At 39.2% G+C, this 17,364-nt stretch overlaps 1 protein-coding gene across 1 annotated transcript in view; it reads left to right on the top strand.

Annotated features, from left to right (window-relative positions):
* Positions 1 to 544: 544 nt before the first annotated feature.
* The window catches only part of LOC308398579 (frizzled-3-like), a 34,910-nt gene continuing 18,090 nt past the window's right edge, over positions 545 to 17,364 (top strand). The window contains exons 1-2 of the mRNA XM_080885314.1: positions 545 to 658; positions 1,571 to 2,414. Coding sequence (XP_080741440.1) covers positions 1,989 to 2,414 — 426 coding nt within the window. The 5' untranslated portion in view covers positions 545 to 658; positions 1,571 to 1,988. The remainder of the gene's footprint in view (positions 659 to 1,570; positions 2,415 to 17,364) is intronic.

Genomic DNA, 17,364 nt, shown 5'->3' with positions numbered 1-17,364 from the left:
GTACTCTGGTTATATGTTAAGTAGTGTTATATTAGGAGCTGAAAGCCAGAATGTGGGCCAGCAGTCTAAGCTGCACACACTGACTCAACGACAGAGGGGATCAGATCAGATCAACCATGAAACGGTTAATCTACTGGCATGTTCAATTGTGTGGAAGGGAATCATAGCTCACTAATCCTGAGGCTATCGGGGATAAATATTGACACTGTGTTGACTGATACAATCAAAACAAATCTGCGTGTGTCACACCGGACACATAGGCTTATATGAAACCACGAGATTAACACGAAGAGTAATAATCTTTGTTGTTTGTTAGCTTCATGTTTGAATTGTGGCGAATACAACAGTTTAAAAAAAAAAAAAACTCATTACAATTCAGATTTTTTTTTTTAAATTTCAATGCATTTTGTTTCTAAACTTAGCATACTGTCTTCATGAGGTGTTTTGTACCATTTAGTTCTACATCTGCAGAAAGCCCACACGCACAGCCTCCTGTGGGGCCAATTTAGTCGAGTCTTTGCGCGGTCACGTCGAATCCGCGGTCCCGACATGTCGACTGCGCGCCGCAGTCAAACCAGCTGCAAACAGGGAAACAAACGAGCTGCTGCAGTGAACGGAGCCGGTGGAGCAGAGGACCGCTCGGTGTTTTACACACAAGGTAAATCATTTATTACTGTGATGTTAGACCGTAACTGTGCTGCCGACTCATAATTGAGTGTTCACGAGCAAGGCAGGCAGACTTCGTTAATTAGAGGAAGCGCCCTACTGCTGCTGCTGGGCTGAAGACACTGCGGTGACAAACGGATTGATAAGCTGTGATCCTGGCGTGTCACCACCGTGTGAGCGCTTTGCCTTAACGCGGCGAAGATGCCGCACTGAAGCCCACCTTTAAAGATTTGTTCCCCCCTTAAAAACAGCCAGCTTTTCCACCCGGCGTGGAGGAGAAGGAAGCTAACGTTAAGGGCAGTGCCCCACGGTTACACAGGTGTTCGCTTGAAGTAGTTACCAATTTAATAGCGATAACGCTAGCTAGCTATGAGCGTTGAAGCAAGTTAGCTCGTGCCTAACGACCGACTGGGAGCAATTCACGCACGTGCGAATTAAAAGGCGCGATGCTGGGTTCTGCTTTATTTGAATGATGCGTGTCTGAAGTTTACTGTGTGCGCGTGTGAAACATCGCAGGTGTGCGTTACTGTTGCCCGGCCAACCTCTCACAAACACTGCAGTGGGGGCGGGGGGAGTGTCAGATGTTCTGCAGGTGTAACGTTCGCATTAGCGGCTTTGAACGAGAGTAACTACCGAGGTTTGCTTTGAACGTGTTTTCAGTTGTCTGCAGCGTAAACACACTGACAGAACACTCATAGACGAAAATCACTAAAAACACAGAGACAAGCCAAGACACTATCTCTAAATTATACTATCACTCATTGTGTCAGGAAAACACAACAATCCTGCACATATTAGTGGATTTTATGAGATATTTAAACCTCGACGCTTGTATAGAGTAGGGTGTGGCTGGTGAGGGACAATACCAGATTTTAATTAAAATCTTTGTATTTTTATTCTGCAGGACCTGCTTGATGGATCTAAACCAGTGTGGCAATTTATTTTTGAAATAACAAAATTTTCTCTGGCTAATGAATTAAAAAACAACAAAACAATTCCATGTTATTTGTCATAGAAAGGGTTGGTTTGTGCTTTGAAATGTGTCTGGAAATGAATTAAGAAGCTGAACATTTTCAAGGGCGAAAGAAGAATAAAAGAGACCTCCAGCAGAAGGCTGAGAGTGGGACATACTCTCCGTTTGGAGGTGGGATTTGTTTTTGACAATGGAACCATCAGGAGGTGGAGGAAAATCATATAATGATTTTTAAGTGACAGTTCAGACCCAGAAGAGCACATACAACAGTTGCCGGCAAATGTGAAGACTGTGAGAAAGAGCAGCACCATACGGGAGCGTACCCATTTTGTGGATTTTTCGTTCTCTAATGTGGATCTATTGCTTTAGCACCACTACTGGGACAAAAAATGGACCTATTTCCTTCACAGATTGCCTGTGTAATGGTTTACTGCATTATAATATCATTGCTCTGAGATGCTGTGGAGAAATGTCTACATTTAAGATGCAAACACCTCTTGGAAGAGGATATGTAAGAAACACCTTTCCAAAAACTGCAACGACTGATTGCATACTAAGGTTTCCAATCCATTATTTCTTCATGCCTGTCGTCCTGCTGGTCTTCTCCCTGGTTACACCTGCCTATGCCATTCATGTGGAGTCCATCGAGAGCCACAGTGAGTTTACCTGTGAGCCCATCAGACTGAGAATGTGCCAGGATCTGCCTTACAACACAACATTCATGCCCAATCTTCTGAACCACTATGACCAGCAGACTGCTGCACTAGCAATGGAGGTATGCTTATATATGTGTGTGTCTGTGTGTGAGAGTCCTTCATTTGTGTCACAATACACAGGGAAATTGGTTATCTGATGCAGTAAATTAGAGATTTGAGATTACATGATTTTTTTTTTTTGTTTTGTTTTGTTTTTTTGGGGGGGGGGTTTGCTTTTTTTTTTGGTATAGATTGTCCTAACATGTAGCACAGGTCTTGTTGACAAGGTGTAAAATGCTAAATGGCTACAAAGCAACAGCTGGTAGTTTCACACTGTGGTGTGATGTCAGGCTCAGGACAAAAGGATTTCACACACAGTATAACGAGCATCATTGTCAAGTAAAGGTATTTTTGTATGGTCAGTGAAACAAACCAACTTGGGCAGTTTATTTATTCATCCATCTATCTTCCATGTTTCACTGTTTATCTGGAGTCAGATGGCTGCAGGCTAAATGATCTGTGCAGATGTTCCTGTCACAATCAATGTTTCCAGCTCCTCTTGGGGAACCCCGAGGTGTTCCCAGGCAATTTAATGATTTTTATTTCCTTAATCAAAGTATAAAGGAAAATTGTGCATTATTTGCAAACACAACTCTACCCAAATTGTGAACCAAAAACAGTTGTGCAATTTACCTATTTCCTTTATCATCCAGCTACAGTAACACACAGGTACTCTGGACAGTACTGAAAGCCGTTCCACGTAGAGACAGATGATGAATGCATATTGCATTGTCACACAGGCACTCTGAGTAGTAGCTGAGAGACAAAAGGTGCTATCTGATCCGCTGTACTGCTAACCAATACAGCTTATTTTCATTGTCCTGTCAGTATAAACATTCTCAATAAACACCTCGCAAAATGCAGTCTAAAATGCAGTGAATAAGAGCAGTAATTTTCATTCACACGCTCCATGCATTCACATTTTTCTTTCATATATATATAAAAAATTATTTATTTATTTATTTTTTAATTAATTTTTTTAATTCACTTGTTATAGGCTTTTCAATGTTTGGGATCAGTTAGACATACAAACTGGTCAGCTAATATGCACACTATATATAATGAGAATCATGTCACCATTACAAAGTTTTCCTTACATCATACAGGCATAATTAGCAGCAATAAAATATATTTCAATATGGTGGTTATGGAATTTATTTCCAAAGAAATACTTCTTTGTTTAAGGGCATCGGTTTTAAGCAATAGAGTGGCAAAGAGTACTGTGTTACACACTGTCTGAGAGCAATAGTAGACTCACACTATCCATCTGTATCGTGTTACCTCCCTTTCCTACTCTTTTGTTACTCCCGAAGAGCAAGAAAGGTGTTTCTTGGTGACTACACAATTACTTGCTTGTAGCAACTTTTTTTTTTTTAGTACCACAGGCAACATATACCACTGTACTTGGGATGTGGACTTGTTTGGGTATATTAAATTACTTTAGTGCTGCTTAGTAATTCCCTGTTAAAAAGAGGAATGATGAAAAGGATAATTTACTGCAAACAAAAAGGTAAAATCCTTATAGACATGTTCAAGTCTCTTTTAGGGGAAAATTCAGGCCAAGTCGTTATACTCTGCAGTCCTTTGGTCGGTTTGGGGTTTTTACAAATTTCCAGGGCTGTAGAATGAAATCCCATTACACGTGCTGTTTGGCATACTTTTACCCATGTTTTGGCTGCCTTGCAACTGGTGGTCTGTGGTTTAAAAACATGGAACAGTAATGCATACAATCAGTTGAATTAAATCTGCCTCCAGCTGTTCATAGTTGGCGTATTAAATTACCCCTGTTGAAAAGCAGATGAATTTGAAGAAGGCCTATGCTGGCTGTGCTTTTTGCATGTTTAATCTTTGGGGATTTTTATTTTTAGTTCATGTTTAGTTAATATTTTCCCATGTCAAAACAAGATGAATGTCAGGCAAAAGCGCAAGCCCAAATTCTCTGTTTTGCCCTCTTAATATTAGATCAAAGAAAGGGATTTCTGGTGTATTTTATGTCAGGATATGTTGTGCAGGAGACTGTCAGACTCGCTGCTGTCATACGCTTGTTATTTCTCTTTAAAAGAATAAGGGGATTAGGAAAAACAGCTTTATTCTGGATTGACAGAAATGTGTTTTGAATGGATTCTAATACTCCTACAGTCATAGGATTCATTCAGCACATTAAGGAGCATGCAACTGTTTATATCAAGTCAACTCCCAAGCATCATGTCAAAACATGCTGTGTTAAAGATTGTGAGAAGCGTCTGTTGTTGAACTTGATTTGACCCAGATGAAGGAGCCAAGTAACTGACACCCTCAGTCTCCCTGCAGTCATGGAAGAGACAGCTTTCTGAAGATGGTTGAGTAGCAACATGAGCCCTGTTAGCTTCCCTTCTCTGGTCTGCTGTGACCAGGCATGGTAGTCCTGGTGGGATCCCTGGAGGTAATTTAATAATATCTCGTTGGACACTGGCTGCATAATACAAACGTGTGTGCTCACAGGGATATATATGCATATGCTGGTGTTTATGGGCATGTGTGTTAGTGCTCAGTTTGTGAGCCATCTTGAAATTGCATTTGTACTTTATTTGGTAGTGATTACAATTTTTGATTGTGTGCTTTGGTTAGTCTAGTATCGTGATATATAAAACTGGAGTACCAGAACTTGATGGTGAATTTTGTGTTGCATTTCCACTCCTCAAATGTTCCTATTGTTCCAATGCTGGCATCCTTATTTGAAAGCTATAACGTGTTGGCACATTAAGTCATTTTACAGACTCTATGAAATTCTTAAAATTTGAAGTAATAAACACAATTTCTGCAGATTCTTGAGTGCCCACATACCTTACAGCCACTACAGCTTTTCTCTTTTCCAAGAAAACCCTTACTGGGATGATTAAATTACCCTGCCATTTGTGTTATAGCATTATTAGTTGAACTTTCTGCTCTCAGCAGCTGTTCACCAGCAGCAAAACAGTGGGGTAAACACATGAATGTTCTTTGTCTGCATAATTATATTTATACTAAAAGGATGCTTAAAGAGAGAATCCCTGGGCCAGTTTACCATTTTCCAGCTTTACACCAAATTTATTGGGTTTCTCTTTCTTTTGCCTATGCTTCACCACTCCAAGTAGTTTTGTGAAATGTAACTTTGTAGCTTTTGTGTAATCCTTCTGGCAAACAAACTGCAAAGACCAAAGAGAAAACTGGGGGTCTTTTTTGGCACTTGAAGAGGTTTTAAGGCTCAAGTATCTGCCTAATTTGGCATTTTCCTTCCTGCATAGCATCAGTACATTTTAACAAAGATTAGACGACCAGAACTAGTTCTGGTTTCAGGCTTTTGCAAGAGTTCAGAAATTATTTAATAACTGGACAAGTAGAAGTGATTCATTAAGAAGCATCATCAGGTGTGTGTCCATTTGGGATTTTTTTTTCTTGTAACAAAATGTAAAATAAACAACTGCTGCCAAAGCTGCGTGAAGCACTTCAGATGCCTTAATGAAACTGGAGCCATTCTAAGCAGCTGTTGTAGTCATTTTTTCGGGTCAAATCACATGATGAATGTTTTCTCTGCCTCAGTGGCAAAGCTTTCGTGTCTTGGCTTTCTTGCAAAGCAGACAAGCAGTGAGCTGTCATGTTATGATCCTGTCTGTTGTCAGTCAAGCTTCTCTGAGTCACAGAGCTGGATTTTAGAGACATTTTTGTATTTGTTGTACATTCGGAGAGTCTGGAGACTTGATTGACGCTGAAAATATAACCTTTTCCTTCCTTTTTAAGTTAAAAGCAGAGCCGTAAAAGGATCTTCCCAGAATGTGTTCATGATAAATCCAGGACACATTTATTTAGCGCTTCATTGACAAGCTCTAAGTACTGATCAGTATGTTTCATGTGTATAATTGCTGAGCCTGGCTAAGGGCTGATTCAACTCCAGCATTTCCTGTTTGAGTGTGTGTGAGAGAGGGGGAGAGAGAGAGGCAGAAAGAGGGGAGGTTAACCGCGCCAGCTGTCATCTCTCACTAGTGCTAACTAACTGCTAATCTCTCGCTCAGTTCCACAATGATGACATTGAGTCCCACAGACCGTCGGCCATCCCATCTGCCACAATAGTCAATTAAACATGATCAAACTTGATGGGAAAGTCAGAATATAAGGAGGGTTTTTTTTAAGAGTAAGGAGATGAATTTTAAAATGGGAAAAGGGTGCTTGGGTAACAAATGAAAATATTTCATTGGGAGTGTTGTTGCATGCGCTCACATGTTTCCATGCTTTTGTGTCTGCATTGTCACTTAGGAATCCAATCTATACTGTCCATCTGCCGCAGCATGATAGGGCTCCCAGACGACGTGGTACTTGAGGTCTGTGCATGTTAGACACAGTTCAGACATATGACATCACAGGGATTGAGTATCATCACTAAGAGATGGAAACTGATAACATGGCTCTAACTTAATCTGGGGTTTTCCTTAAAAGTGGAGATTTATTTCCTGAAAAAGTCTCCCTAAAATTACAGACACGTTATAAATTACAGGAAAAAACAACATCTGCAATCTTAGTAAGGTGTTGGGTTACCATTTGCTGCCCGAGCTGCTTCATTGCACCAGTGATGAAGTCACTACCCGACCATCCTTAGGTTTTTAACTGGGTTGAGCAGTAGTGACTATGAAGGGCAGTTCAAATTCTGGCTTTACATATTAAGGCTTTTTTGACACTCTGTCTCTATGTAGGGGGCATTGATAACCTGCAAGAGACTACTTCCACCATTATAGAAATGTTTCATTATTAAATGAAAGTGATCAGTTAGAAAAACATTTTGCTTTCCAGCGAACCTTCACATTGAGGGGACAAGTGGAACCATCCCATAACAGACCCACCAGATCCCCTTACTGAAGCAGTCAAGGCTGGGATTATATTTGCTTGTGGACATACAGGGGGACAGCTGTGGACACCACAGATTAATAGTTGTTTTCATAACTGTTTTTATGCACACTCGGAGGAGACATAAATTGTTGGGGAATTTTAGTGCATTTCTGCATTGACAAGTCTGCGTGGTCATAACAGATTGGGCGGCACATGGATGTCTTCTCGTTTACCCAAGCACATCCTCCTTACTTTCAGACATGGAAACTATGACACTGCAAAGTGGGTTAAAACTATATTATTTCTACAGACTTTATGTTGATTTGTATATAGTATATCTGCTGTGGATGTAAAGAAAGGTGGCATGACAGAGAGGATGTTTGGTTGCAGCTAAAGAAAACTGAGCTGGCCATGAAACAGATCTTTTGTTATATATATAAATAAATAACTATGCCTCATAATACAACTGCTGTTCCTGAGGCCATCAGAGCTCAGATGTCTCTCTGATGCTTGATCAGAGAGTTACCCTTCAAGTTATTAGTTTTGCATTTAATTTTGATGGAATTTAGGTCAGAGGTCATTCACGTCTATCAGCAGTTTTCAATATCAAAATGATTCTTTTTTTTTTACTAAATGTAAAGTTAAAACAAGAAATGTCAAAACACTCAGTCCGGCATTTTTGTTATTTTATAACATGGTCAGTAATTGCACGGTGAGAAGAAGGAGCAGAGTGCGTGCAGCTGACTGTACTTCATGTTGCCACACTCACAAATTGCCAGACCAGAGTGTGACTGTACCTGGCTTCGGGATTTTTTGGGTGACATAGAACATTATTCTGAGTGGTAAAAATAAATGTGGAGTAATTGCTCTAGTTGCCACTGAAATTCAGTGTAAACACAGAGATGTTACTAAGAATTAGCGTTTCTGAGGTCTGAATATTGAATTACTAGCTGTTGGAAAACATCCATGTTAACTCACTGGGGGAACTTGTCATTGCTGATGCTGCATGAATCAACACACTGTCTGACACAGAGGTCATCAAATGGCCGTGGCTGTGGTGAATGGCTATGGATAATTAATGGATAATGTAGACCTTCTGCACACTGAACACTTAATCTAACATCAGTTTCAGCTCCAGTGCCACAACAATAGAAAATCTTTATCGCCTCTTACCTACTATACCTATTTAACTTTTAATTCTGTCCTATTATTGTAGGGTCTTTACCTTTTCAAAATAAAGCACCTTGAGGCGACTACTATTGTAATTTGTTGCTATATCAATAAAATTGATATTGATTGCTATTTGATTTATTATAACTGACCCCTGTCTGCCCTGTTTTATTCTGTGATATTGTATTTGTTTTATTGTTTTGTTGTTTTCTTATCCTCCTACTTACATCATCTAATTTTCTTTTTTGTTCCTGTTGTATAGAATCACCTTTAAGTTAGTAAAGCTCATGCAATATCATTCGATATATTTAATTTTAAGAGAGATTTAAAGAAAGCCTTGTTTTACTCTACAGTATAGCATAGTGCATCTAAACCAAAATTATATTGGTCGTTTAGTAGGCTTACACCACAAAATCATGCATTTTGGAGAAATCACTTTTAGGCAGAGAACTTGTTTTTATTTACTTCAGTTTTATTACTCTTCTTAGTATGCAACTGACCAGAAGTCACTTTTCTTTGCTACAGCAAATGACATTTATGAACTAGTGCTGACATCTTAAACGTATTACCGATAAAAGCTGGTGGAGCGTTTTTGGGTTTTTCTTTTTTCACTCCTCAGGGTTATGCAGCATTCAGACTGAGAAGAGAGAGAGGCTGAATAGTTTTCCTAAACTCGTTGCTAAGCACTGAATTCCTTTTAATCCACTGCTGAATCCAGCTTATTTAGACAGGTATTTAAAAAATGTCCAACAATGTTAAGAACTACTATTTGACTGGAGTTTGGGTTGTTAATATATTCTGTGTAATCTGTAAAACATATATTCAAGCATGAGGTCAGTTGTAAGCTCAAAGGCAACAATAGTGTGAATATGATGAAGTGACAAGCAGGTCTTTGCATACTTAATTATTACGAAAAGATGCTTAAGAGCTTTTCCTATACCACAACAACACCTTTGTTTTATAACCTAGTTCAGGAGGGCAGCCAGTTTGAAATGATCTAATGCTTATATACATGCATCCATGTGGGGTTAAATTCCCATTTTACACCTTTATCATGATACCCTAAACTCAGATGTGGTGAGCAAACATTTGGGCGCATGTGTGCTGCAGAGGTAGTTTAATCCGTTGAGGTCACCAAAAGAACTGGAGGTAGAAGAAAGGGATAAAGGGTTAAAGAAGAAAATATGTGGGGCAGTAGAGCAGAAAGAGAATGTCAGAAACTAAATGGAGGGAAATTCTGACAGAGTGACGGGTTGTGTAAAGACTTTAGACTCTACTGTCTCCGCTGTTTGTGTTTCTCTCACCATGGGGTCCTGTCGTTCAAAATAAGACTGCTCTGTTTAAGAACGACCACACTGGGGCTACCAGGTCCCTGCAACAGAAAGTGTGTGTGTGCATGCCAAATCTAGTGAGTTGGAGGCTTGTTGTGCTTAAGTGTGAGCTGTTTTTTTGTTTTGTTTTTTAAACTTTGTGCATATGTGAATACGAAAGAGGGAATTAGTTGTTATAGAAGTGCGTTTGTGAGCATGTGATGGGTTGGTTGAGTTTGTGCTATGCATGTTAGTGTGTGCATGTTCAGAGCATTTGAAGAGGCTTATTACCCTATTCACTCCCCAAGAGAGAGACAGGTCCTCATTCAGTTTAAAAGTTCCTGTTTGTTTCAATTGAACACTTGATTATGTTGCTTGTTCTGACAGTCTATTGAAGCCACCAGCCTAAATGAAGCAATCATTTATTTATGTGCAGAACAAAGGCACTGCCTGGCCCTGTTTTTTGGCACAATGTTCCCATCTACATAGCTTCCACTATGCTTATTCACCCTCACAATGCCTCACAATGCTTTGTAAAGAAAGATTTAAGGAGAGATTGGAGAGATTTTCCCGTTTCTCAAACGCTGCTCTGTACCCTGCTGTAAATATAGTAAAACAGATTTTTGCAATGAAAATAAGAACCATAATTGTTTGAATTCCCTAACCTAATAACATTGTCTGTGTGTTACACCAATAATGCTGTTTTAAAATGAAGCTGAAAAAGTTTTAAAGTATCAGGCAAGAAAAAAAAAAAGAAAACCATATTGCCTAACAATTATCATTCTCTTTTTAAATGACTTCTATCACCTTTACCATAAGGTTTTACATTTTTATAATGATTTTGTCCTTTTAATAAAAATAAAAAAGGCAATGGTGTAATCTGTAATAAGCTAAAACATATAAAATCATTTTTCCCCTTAAATCCATCTTTCTCCCCCTTTCTTTCCATGTTTATGACAACCATCTGTTGTTTCTTCCAGACCTTCCAGATGATTATGTAATATCAGCTTTGGGGTACTTGCATGGTTTGTTAATCCATCACCTCCACTGCATGTATGCCTCAGTGCACATCATCCTATTTCTGTGTGTGGGTTCTGTACTGAGGTCTATCAGTTCAGTTGACATGTTTCCCTTGGAAACACATTAATATAGGTTATCCATGTCTTATGGACTTAATCTGAATGCATGACCCAGCTACAGAACTGTGTGTGGAAATGTGTGTGTGCAACTAGCGAGAGATATTTAACCCAGCTTCACACTAACATACACACATACACAAACACACCAGCATTGATCCCTTTCTCACGCAAAGCCACTCAACACGAGGCAGCTCTAGTGTTTTCAGCTCACTGCAGGTCAGCATTAAAAGCTCTAGCGCTACTAATTGTGCACTTATGTGAGCCACATTCAGCTCTCAATCCTCCAAAAATAGCTCTCTTATACATAAAATATATACAGGATTATTGAATAGTTTTGTAACTATAAAGAACAACTGAACTGCTTTTCAGACATTCTACCATGTTTTGTCATAAAAAGTATGCTTGTGTGTATTGCTGCCTATAGAACTACCAACCTACAAAAAATTGTAGCCTTTTTTTTATGCGCACTTTTTAAAAACTGAATGGTATAAAATAATTTTTAAAAAAGCATGTTCTAAGATCACATACTAATGCTAACAAGCAATAACTTGCACTTCGCTTCTGTTTGCTGTATTTTCAACCTCAAAATTCCACTCAATCTGATACCAAGTTAATCCCTCTTCCGCTCCTTCTTCTCATTTTTCCAGGATCTTTTAGAGGTCAGCGTCTTTTACATTGCTGTATCACTTGTAATCAATATACCTGTGCTGTGATCATTATTGTTTTTTCTGCTTCTATGTGGTGTTCTCATGTACATTTTTTTTTTAATTAATTAAAAAAATGCACTGAAAACAATAGTAAACAGAACAAATGAAGGCAGTGAACAAAGAAACAATGGTTTTTCCTCTGGCGTGGTAGTTTAAAATAAACACAGGGCGTTCATGAAACAGGATATTAACAGAGGTTTTTATGTAGTTATGTGATTTAATTGCACTCTGAGGAATGCTCATACAGATGCCTCATAATGAAAATAATTTATTACACTAAACATGAACTTCAAAATGTCCATCCATCCATCCATTCGCTTCCGCTTATCCTTTTCAGGGTCGCGGGGGGTGCTGGAGCCTATCCCAGCTGTCATAGGGCGAGAGGCAGGGTACACCCTGGACAGGTCGCCAGTCTGTCGCAGGGCTAACACATAGGGACAGACAACCATTCACACCCACATTCACACTCACATTCACACCTAGTGGCAATTTGGATTATCCAATTAACCTATCCCCACAAGTTGCATGTCTTTGGACTGTGGGAGGAAGCCGGAGTACCCGGAGAGAACCCACGGAAACACGGGGAGAACATGCAAACTCCACACAGAAAGATCCCGGCCTGATGGTGGAATTGAACTCAGGACCTTCTTGCTGTGCGGCAACAGTGCTAACCACCGTGCCACCGTGCTGCCTTCAAAATGTATTGTTTTAAATATATACACTTATATAAATATATTATTCAAATGTATATGTTCTGCAAAATATCAAAGATTATCCAGATGCTAGAAATTTATTTTTTTCTCATACTCAAAACATAGATGCAAGTTGTAGCAGATGGATGCACAGGCGGCTTAGATGGTGTTAGGACATGTGTGGGTGATCTTCTTCAGCTCCATTGTCACACTCTTGGCTCCCCACCTACATCTCTATCATTTCATTTGACCCTCTCTCCTACGCTTCTCAGTTTCTTTTGTTCTCACTTTCACACTTTCTCTGTGTCGTTCCTCGTGCGAGCGTTGCTATACTTTCTGGATGGTTCGCCGATCGAAAGAGTCCTGCCACAATGTGAGTGTGGGTGAACGTGTGTTTGCATTATCTGCAATGAGACATGGTCCTGTGAGAGTCTCTACATCACCTGTTGCCATGGTAGTTAAATAGGCAGAGAAGGAAAGGGAGGAATGGAGGGAGCCAGGCAGGCAGAGGAAGGGAGCAGAGTTTATTTTAGAGCATGCACTCATCTAATTTCCCTGAGGGGAAGGACTGCAAATAACAGGGAAAAGGGAGGAAATTGGAGATTCATACTTGTAGCTAAGTCATTTGGTTGAACAATACAAATTGCCCTGGAGTGCTATTTGTCTTTGAAGATTGGACGAGTCATCGGAAGTCTTAAAAATCTGTGATGTTTACAGTCAGAGCAGTGTAATCACTGAGAAACATGGTGTAGCTGCGTCTCTCCAACCACACTAATGAAACAGCAGTTGCCGGTAATATAATGCATAAGGCAAAGACAACCCATAATTTTCTCTTTCTCCAGTCAGCCATGTCTGCCTTTGCTAGACATCACTGAAGAAAGATGTAATTTCAAGTAATTTTAGACTGTCATAGATAATTTAATGGATCTCTTCTTAGCATAGGTAATACCAGTAACCCTTTCCAACAGCTGATTATATGAAAGATGTGTCTACTCCTTTTTCTTCTTCTCAGTTTGTCTTGCAAGAAATTTGTTCACCATGTTCAGAAAGAGACAGTGTTGTGTTTTGTCTCATCTAATTTGTTGTAAGTGAGATGGGAATTTGCTATAAGTTTACAGTAGGAAAAGCTGTGGATAAAGAAATTGAGCAAAACATGACTGTTTCTGTTAATATAAATATACAGAAACAGCCATATATATATTTTATATATATATATGGCTATAATATAAATATGAATATAACATTTAAAGATTGTTGAGGTTTTAAGTGGATAGAAAATGCTTAAATCCATGTTCATTGATTGCGCCGACATATCTTGTGCAAGGCATAAATAATTTAGCACCTTTTCCTGCACATTACAATAAAATGTTAGCAGGTTGATTGAAAAGAAATCAAGGAATGTGCACCACTGGATTATTCACACAGAGGAGATATTGGATGTTTATAGTTTGGTTAAATAGTTTTTGTTGAACATAAAATGAAGGGGGGTGGGGGAGTCGATGAATGCTGTTGTTGGAAGAGTAAAAAAGGAAAAGGAGAGGTAGAGGTGGACAAGTGCGTGTCAGCATAATTGCAGGGAGTAAATGGGAGGCAAGAAAAATAAGAGATGAATACGGGAGAAAGAAGATGGGAGGAGAGGAGGAGGGGAAGTGAACGTGAAGGGGAATGCCATTTGCGGCTTTGTCTGGTCCTCCCGAGCGAACGACGGATAGACATGGATAAACGAACAACTGAATGAAAAGAGGAGAGGGTGTGAGAGAACGCTGCCCCTTCTTTAACTGTCTTTTCAGAGATTAGGGAGGAGAGCATCACAGTGTGTGCAGTTCATCTATTCATGGCCAACGCCTGCGTCTCTCACAAGCATGTGAAAGAAGAGAGGGAGCAGGGACTTAGCCGCAGAGAGACTGTGTGTGTGGATTTCTTTATGAACGCATTAATCACGCGTACATTTTTATCAGATAGCTATGGGATTAATTCTGTCTGGTAAAAGTGGAGAAAAACTAGGCGTCAGTAAGAAAACAGGAGGTGAGCTGATACAAGGAGAGGGAGTATGTAGTCTACGTGACTGTGAACTGCAATAATGCACTTCTCTTGCACAATAGAGCAAGAGAGACAGTGTGATTGGCTTTAATGTATGGGAGCATTAAAGGAGAATGCTGTTAACAGTCTTGAGTATGTGGAGGGATCAAGTGGCAGGAAGAGAGGCTGACGCAAACAGGAGCTTTTTAGTTCCCGCAGTAAGCAGGAGAGAAATACACGATTTAGTTCTCATAGCTTAGTGGAGTGGGGATGTTGCAGGGATGTTATGTTTAAGATGGCTAATGGAAGTAGAGCCGATGTGGTCTGACAGCAATTTGTGCTGCAGGGCCTGCCTGGCTCATTTGAGAGTGAGTTGTGTGTGAGACAGAGATTGGAAGAGAGGAAGGAAAAGAAATCCAGAGCGTGTGATGGTGATGTGTCCAGATGGGCTTTGCTAAGGTTTAGTAGGCAAAAGCTTGATTTGTCTTCTCTAAATTCCCTCTCGTGCATCAGAGGTGAAAGAAGTCATATCTTCTAGCAGTGCATCAAAAGATCAGCATTTTAGTACTGTTAATTTACAGGCAGATTGAGGTGGCTTTATAGAGAAAGTGCGTATAAAAATGACACATTAGTAAAACATATAATCTACAAGTTTCTTAGAGAATTTATTACTAAATGTAAAAATGCATTAATATTAGATATTTCTGGGTTTAACAGCCGTGTAACCAATTTTTTGCCATCACGATTAATATCTAAAAGCTTGTTATTGAGCATTATGTATCCCAATATAACTATTCTGTGGTGAGGGCGGGGGGGAAAACAAAACTCTTTGTGTAAGCTAAGAACTAAATTAATTATTGTGCATTTGTTAGTCACGCATGTCAGAAGGTTAAATTAGATCCTATATAAAAGTATAGGGTATTTGGGGGGAGGGGTTAGAAAAAAGCATTACTTGCCAGTTCAGAAGCCATTTCATTGGAGGCTTTTGCTCACCAGCCTGTCACCTTGATTTGACCACAACACAAAGCTGGTGACAGTTTCAGGAAGTGTGCGTGTGTTCGTCTGGGCTTCTCACACTCTAAACACTCTTTCCAATCCATTTGACTCCCTAATCCACCGAGAAACCGCCGCTCTTTTTCCCATTCCACTTTTTTTTTTCTTTTCCCTCTACCCCTCCCTCAACCCCTCCCTCAACAGTTGACGAAGTGTCTGAGTTTCTGCAAAGTTGGCTAACTGGATTTTCTACAAAATCCACATACGCACACACACATAGACTGGCTAAACTGACTACTCAAAGATATTAGAGATCCAAAAACCAAATGTTCATATTTGGATATGAATCCTGTTTCCAGTTAACTGTTCTTGGCTGCTTTGGAGGGGGAGAGGAAAAGTAAGGAAAAAAAGGGAGTTGGGCAACGAAAACAAATTTAATTAGTTGAATGGCCAGTTGGGAATATTGGACGGCAAGGGTGTTAACTCGTTTGTAATGAGTTGTGGTAAGGCCAGCTTTATTGACATTGTGGTAGAACAATGTTAAGATATTTGAAAAATGTAAGGGCACAAAGCAGCTCACCATCTGATTGTGTATCATTCACAAAAGACATGTTAGTGTGTCATAAGGAAAATAAATGAGAAAAACGGAAATATGTAATGGCTCTAAATTTTTGACCATGGACCATGAGCTTCATATTTCAGTAGCCTAAGGCAGAAGTTTATATAATGTATATATAACACATTGTCACCATTTTATTGAGCTTTCTTGCCGTGCATTCACCAGGTAAGCCCCTTTTCCTTCCCAAGGGACATGATTGGTTGGTGAGCGTGAGGAAGGAAGTGCTTTGATAAGCTATAAAGATTCCAGTTTCCCTTCAATCCTATATTTTTTCCTACTTTTTGATTTTGCACTTTTGTCTTTTTTTTTCTTTCACTTACATCTTTAAATTAGTTTTTGCTGTCGATCTGCTGTTTACCAAAAGTATTGCCTGCATTAGGTGAAGGTTTATCACATGCCTCTTTCTTTCTCTCAGTTTTTCCTTTTTCTTTCTTTCTTTTTTCTTTCCGAAGCTTTTTTTAGTCTCCTTTCATTTCTTTCCCTCTCCCTCCCCCGGCTTTCTTTTGAGAGAGGGAGTAAAGAGAAAGAAACTTAATCCCTCTATTGAAAAAGAGGTGGACCAGTCAGGGGCCTTTTTTCTTTTCTTACTTTGCTCAAAAACCCACTCTGGTTCTCATTCTTTTCTTTGTGAATACTCAAAGTTGCCTGTCCTGAGCACTTGCTCACACACATGTGATTTTTTTTTTTCTTTTTCAATTGATTTTCCCCACCATTGTCTGTTTTTGATGGATGGCTAAATTCTGCATGTTGTTCTTACTGTTAAGACTGTAATGTACAGTTTAAATTAAAAATATTGTTATATTTGATTTTAGGGACTTTAAACTATACCAGTGGGGGTGCCACAAATTCAGAAAGCATAAGTTTCCCATGCACAGCCATTGGTTCAGCGGCACTCATGCTGCACTAAGGGCTATGATGAAAGCCAAATTTGTGAATGTTAAAATGTTTCTCACAAATACAGATACTCTGTGACTGAGGTCAAACCAGCATTCATACCATTTTAAAGCTGTGTGGGGGAGATGTCAAATTGAAGTATTGCATGATGGATGGGGTTCTGGAATTATGTTTGGTGACCATTTGATAACTGTAGACTTTTTTTAAGCTATACGCTTTGTTCAACTATGTTCTTTACTGGACACAGTAATTTTTTATAACCTACATTAGCCTTGATTATTCATTACAATATTTTAAATTCATCTAGTGACTGCTGTGTCAGGTTTTTTTTAAAAACCTTTAGGGACTGAGCATAAAATGTTTTTGCACATCTCCAGTTATAATTCACAAGTGTGATCTGATCTTCATGTAATTCACAAATATAGAAGACACAGTCTGAAATTGTTTTATTACTTTAGTTAATCAAAGTTAATTGAAAATCAAGTACATAAACATTAATTTCCTGTTTTTGGTTTGGTTTTTTTTGTTTGTTTGTTTGTTTTTTCCCTCACATTGAGGGCTGGAAAGAAAGTCAATACTTAAATGTATCTG

Source organism: Rhamphochromis sp. 'chilingali' (genome assembly GCF_963969265.1).
Source record: "Rhamphochromis sp. 'chilingali' genome assembly, chromosome: 6".
NCBI classification, from domain to species: Eukaryota; Metazoa; Chordata; class Actinopteri; order Cichliformes; family Cichlidae; genus Rhamphochromis; species Rhamphochromis sp. 'chilingali'.
The sequence above is the reverse complement of the archived record's forward strand: the minus strand, read 5'-3'. Positions and strand labels throughout refer to the sequence as shown.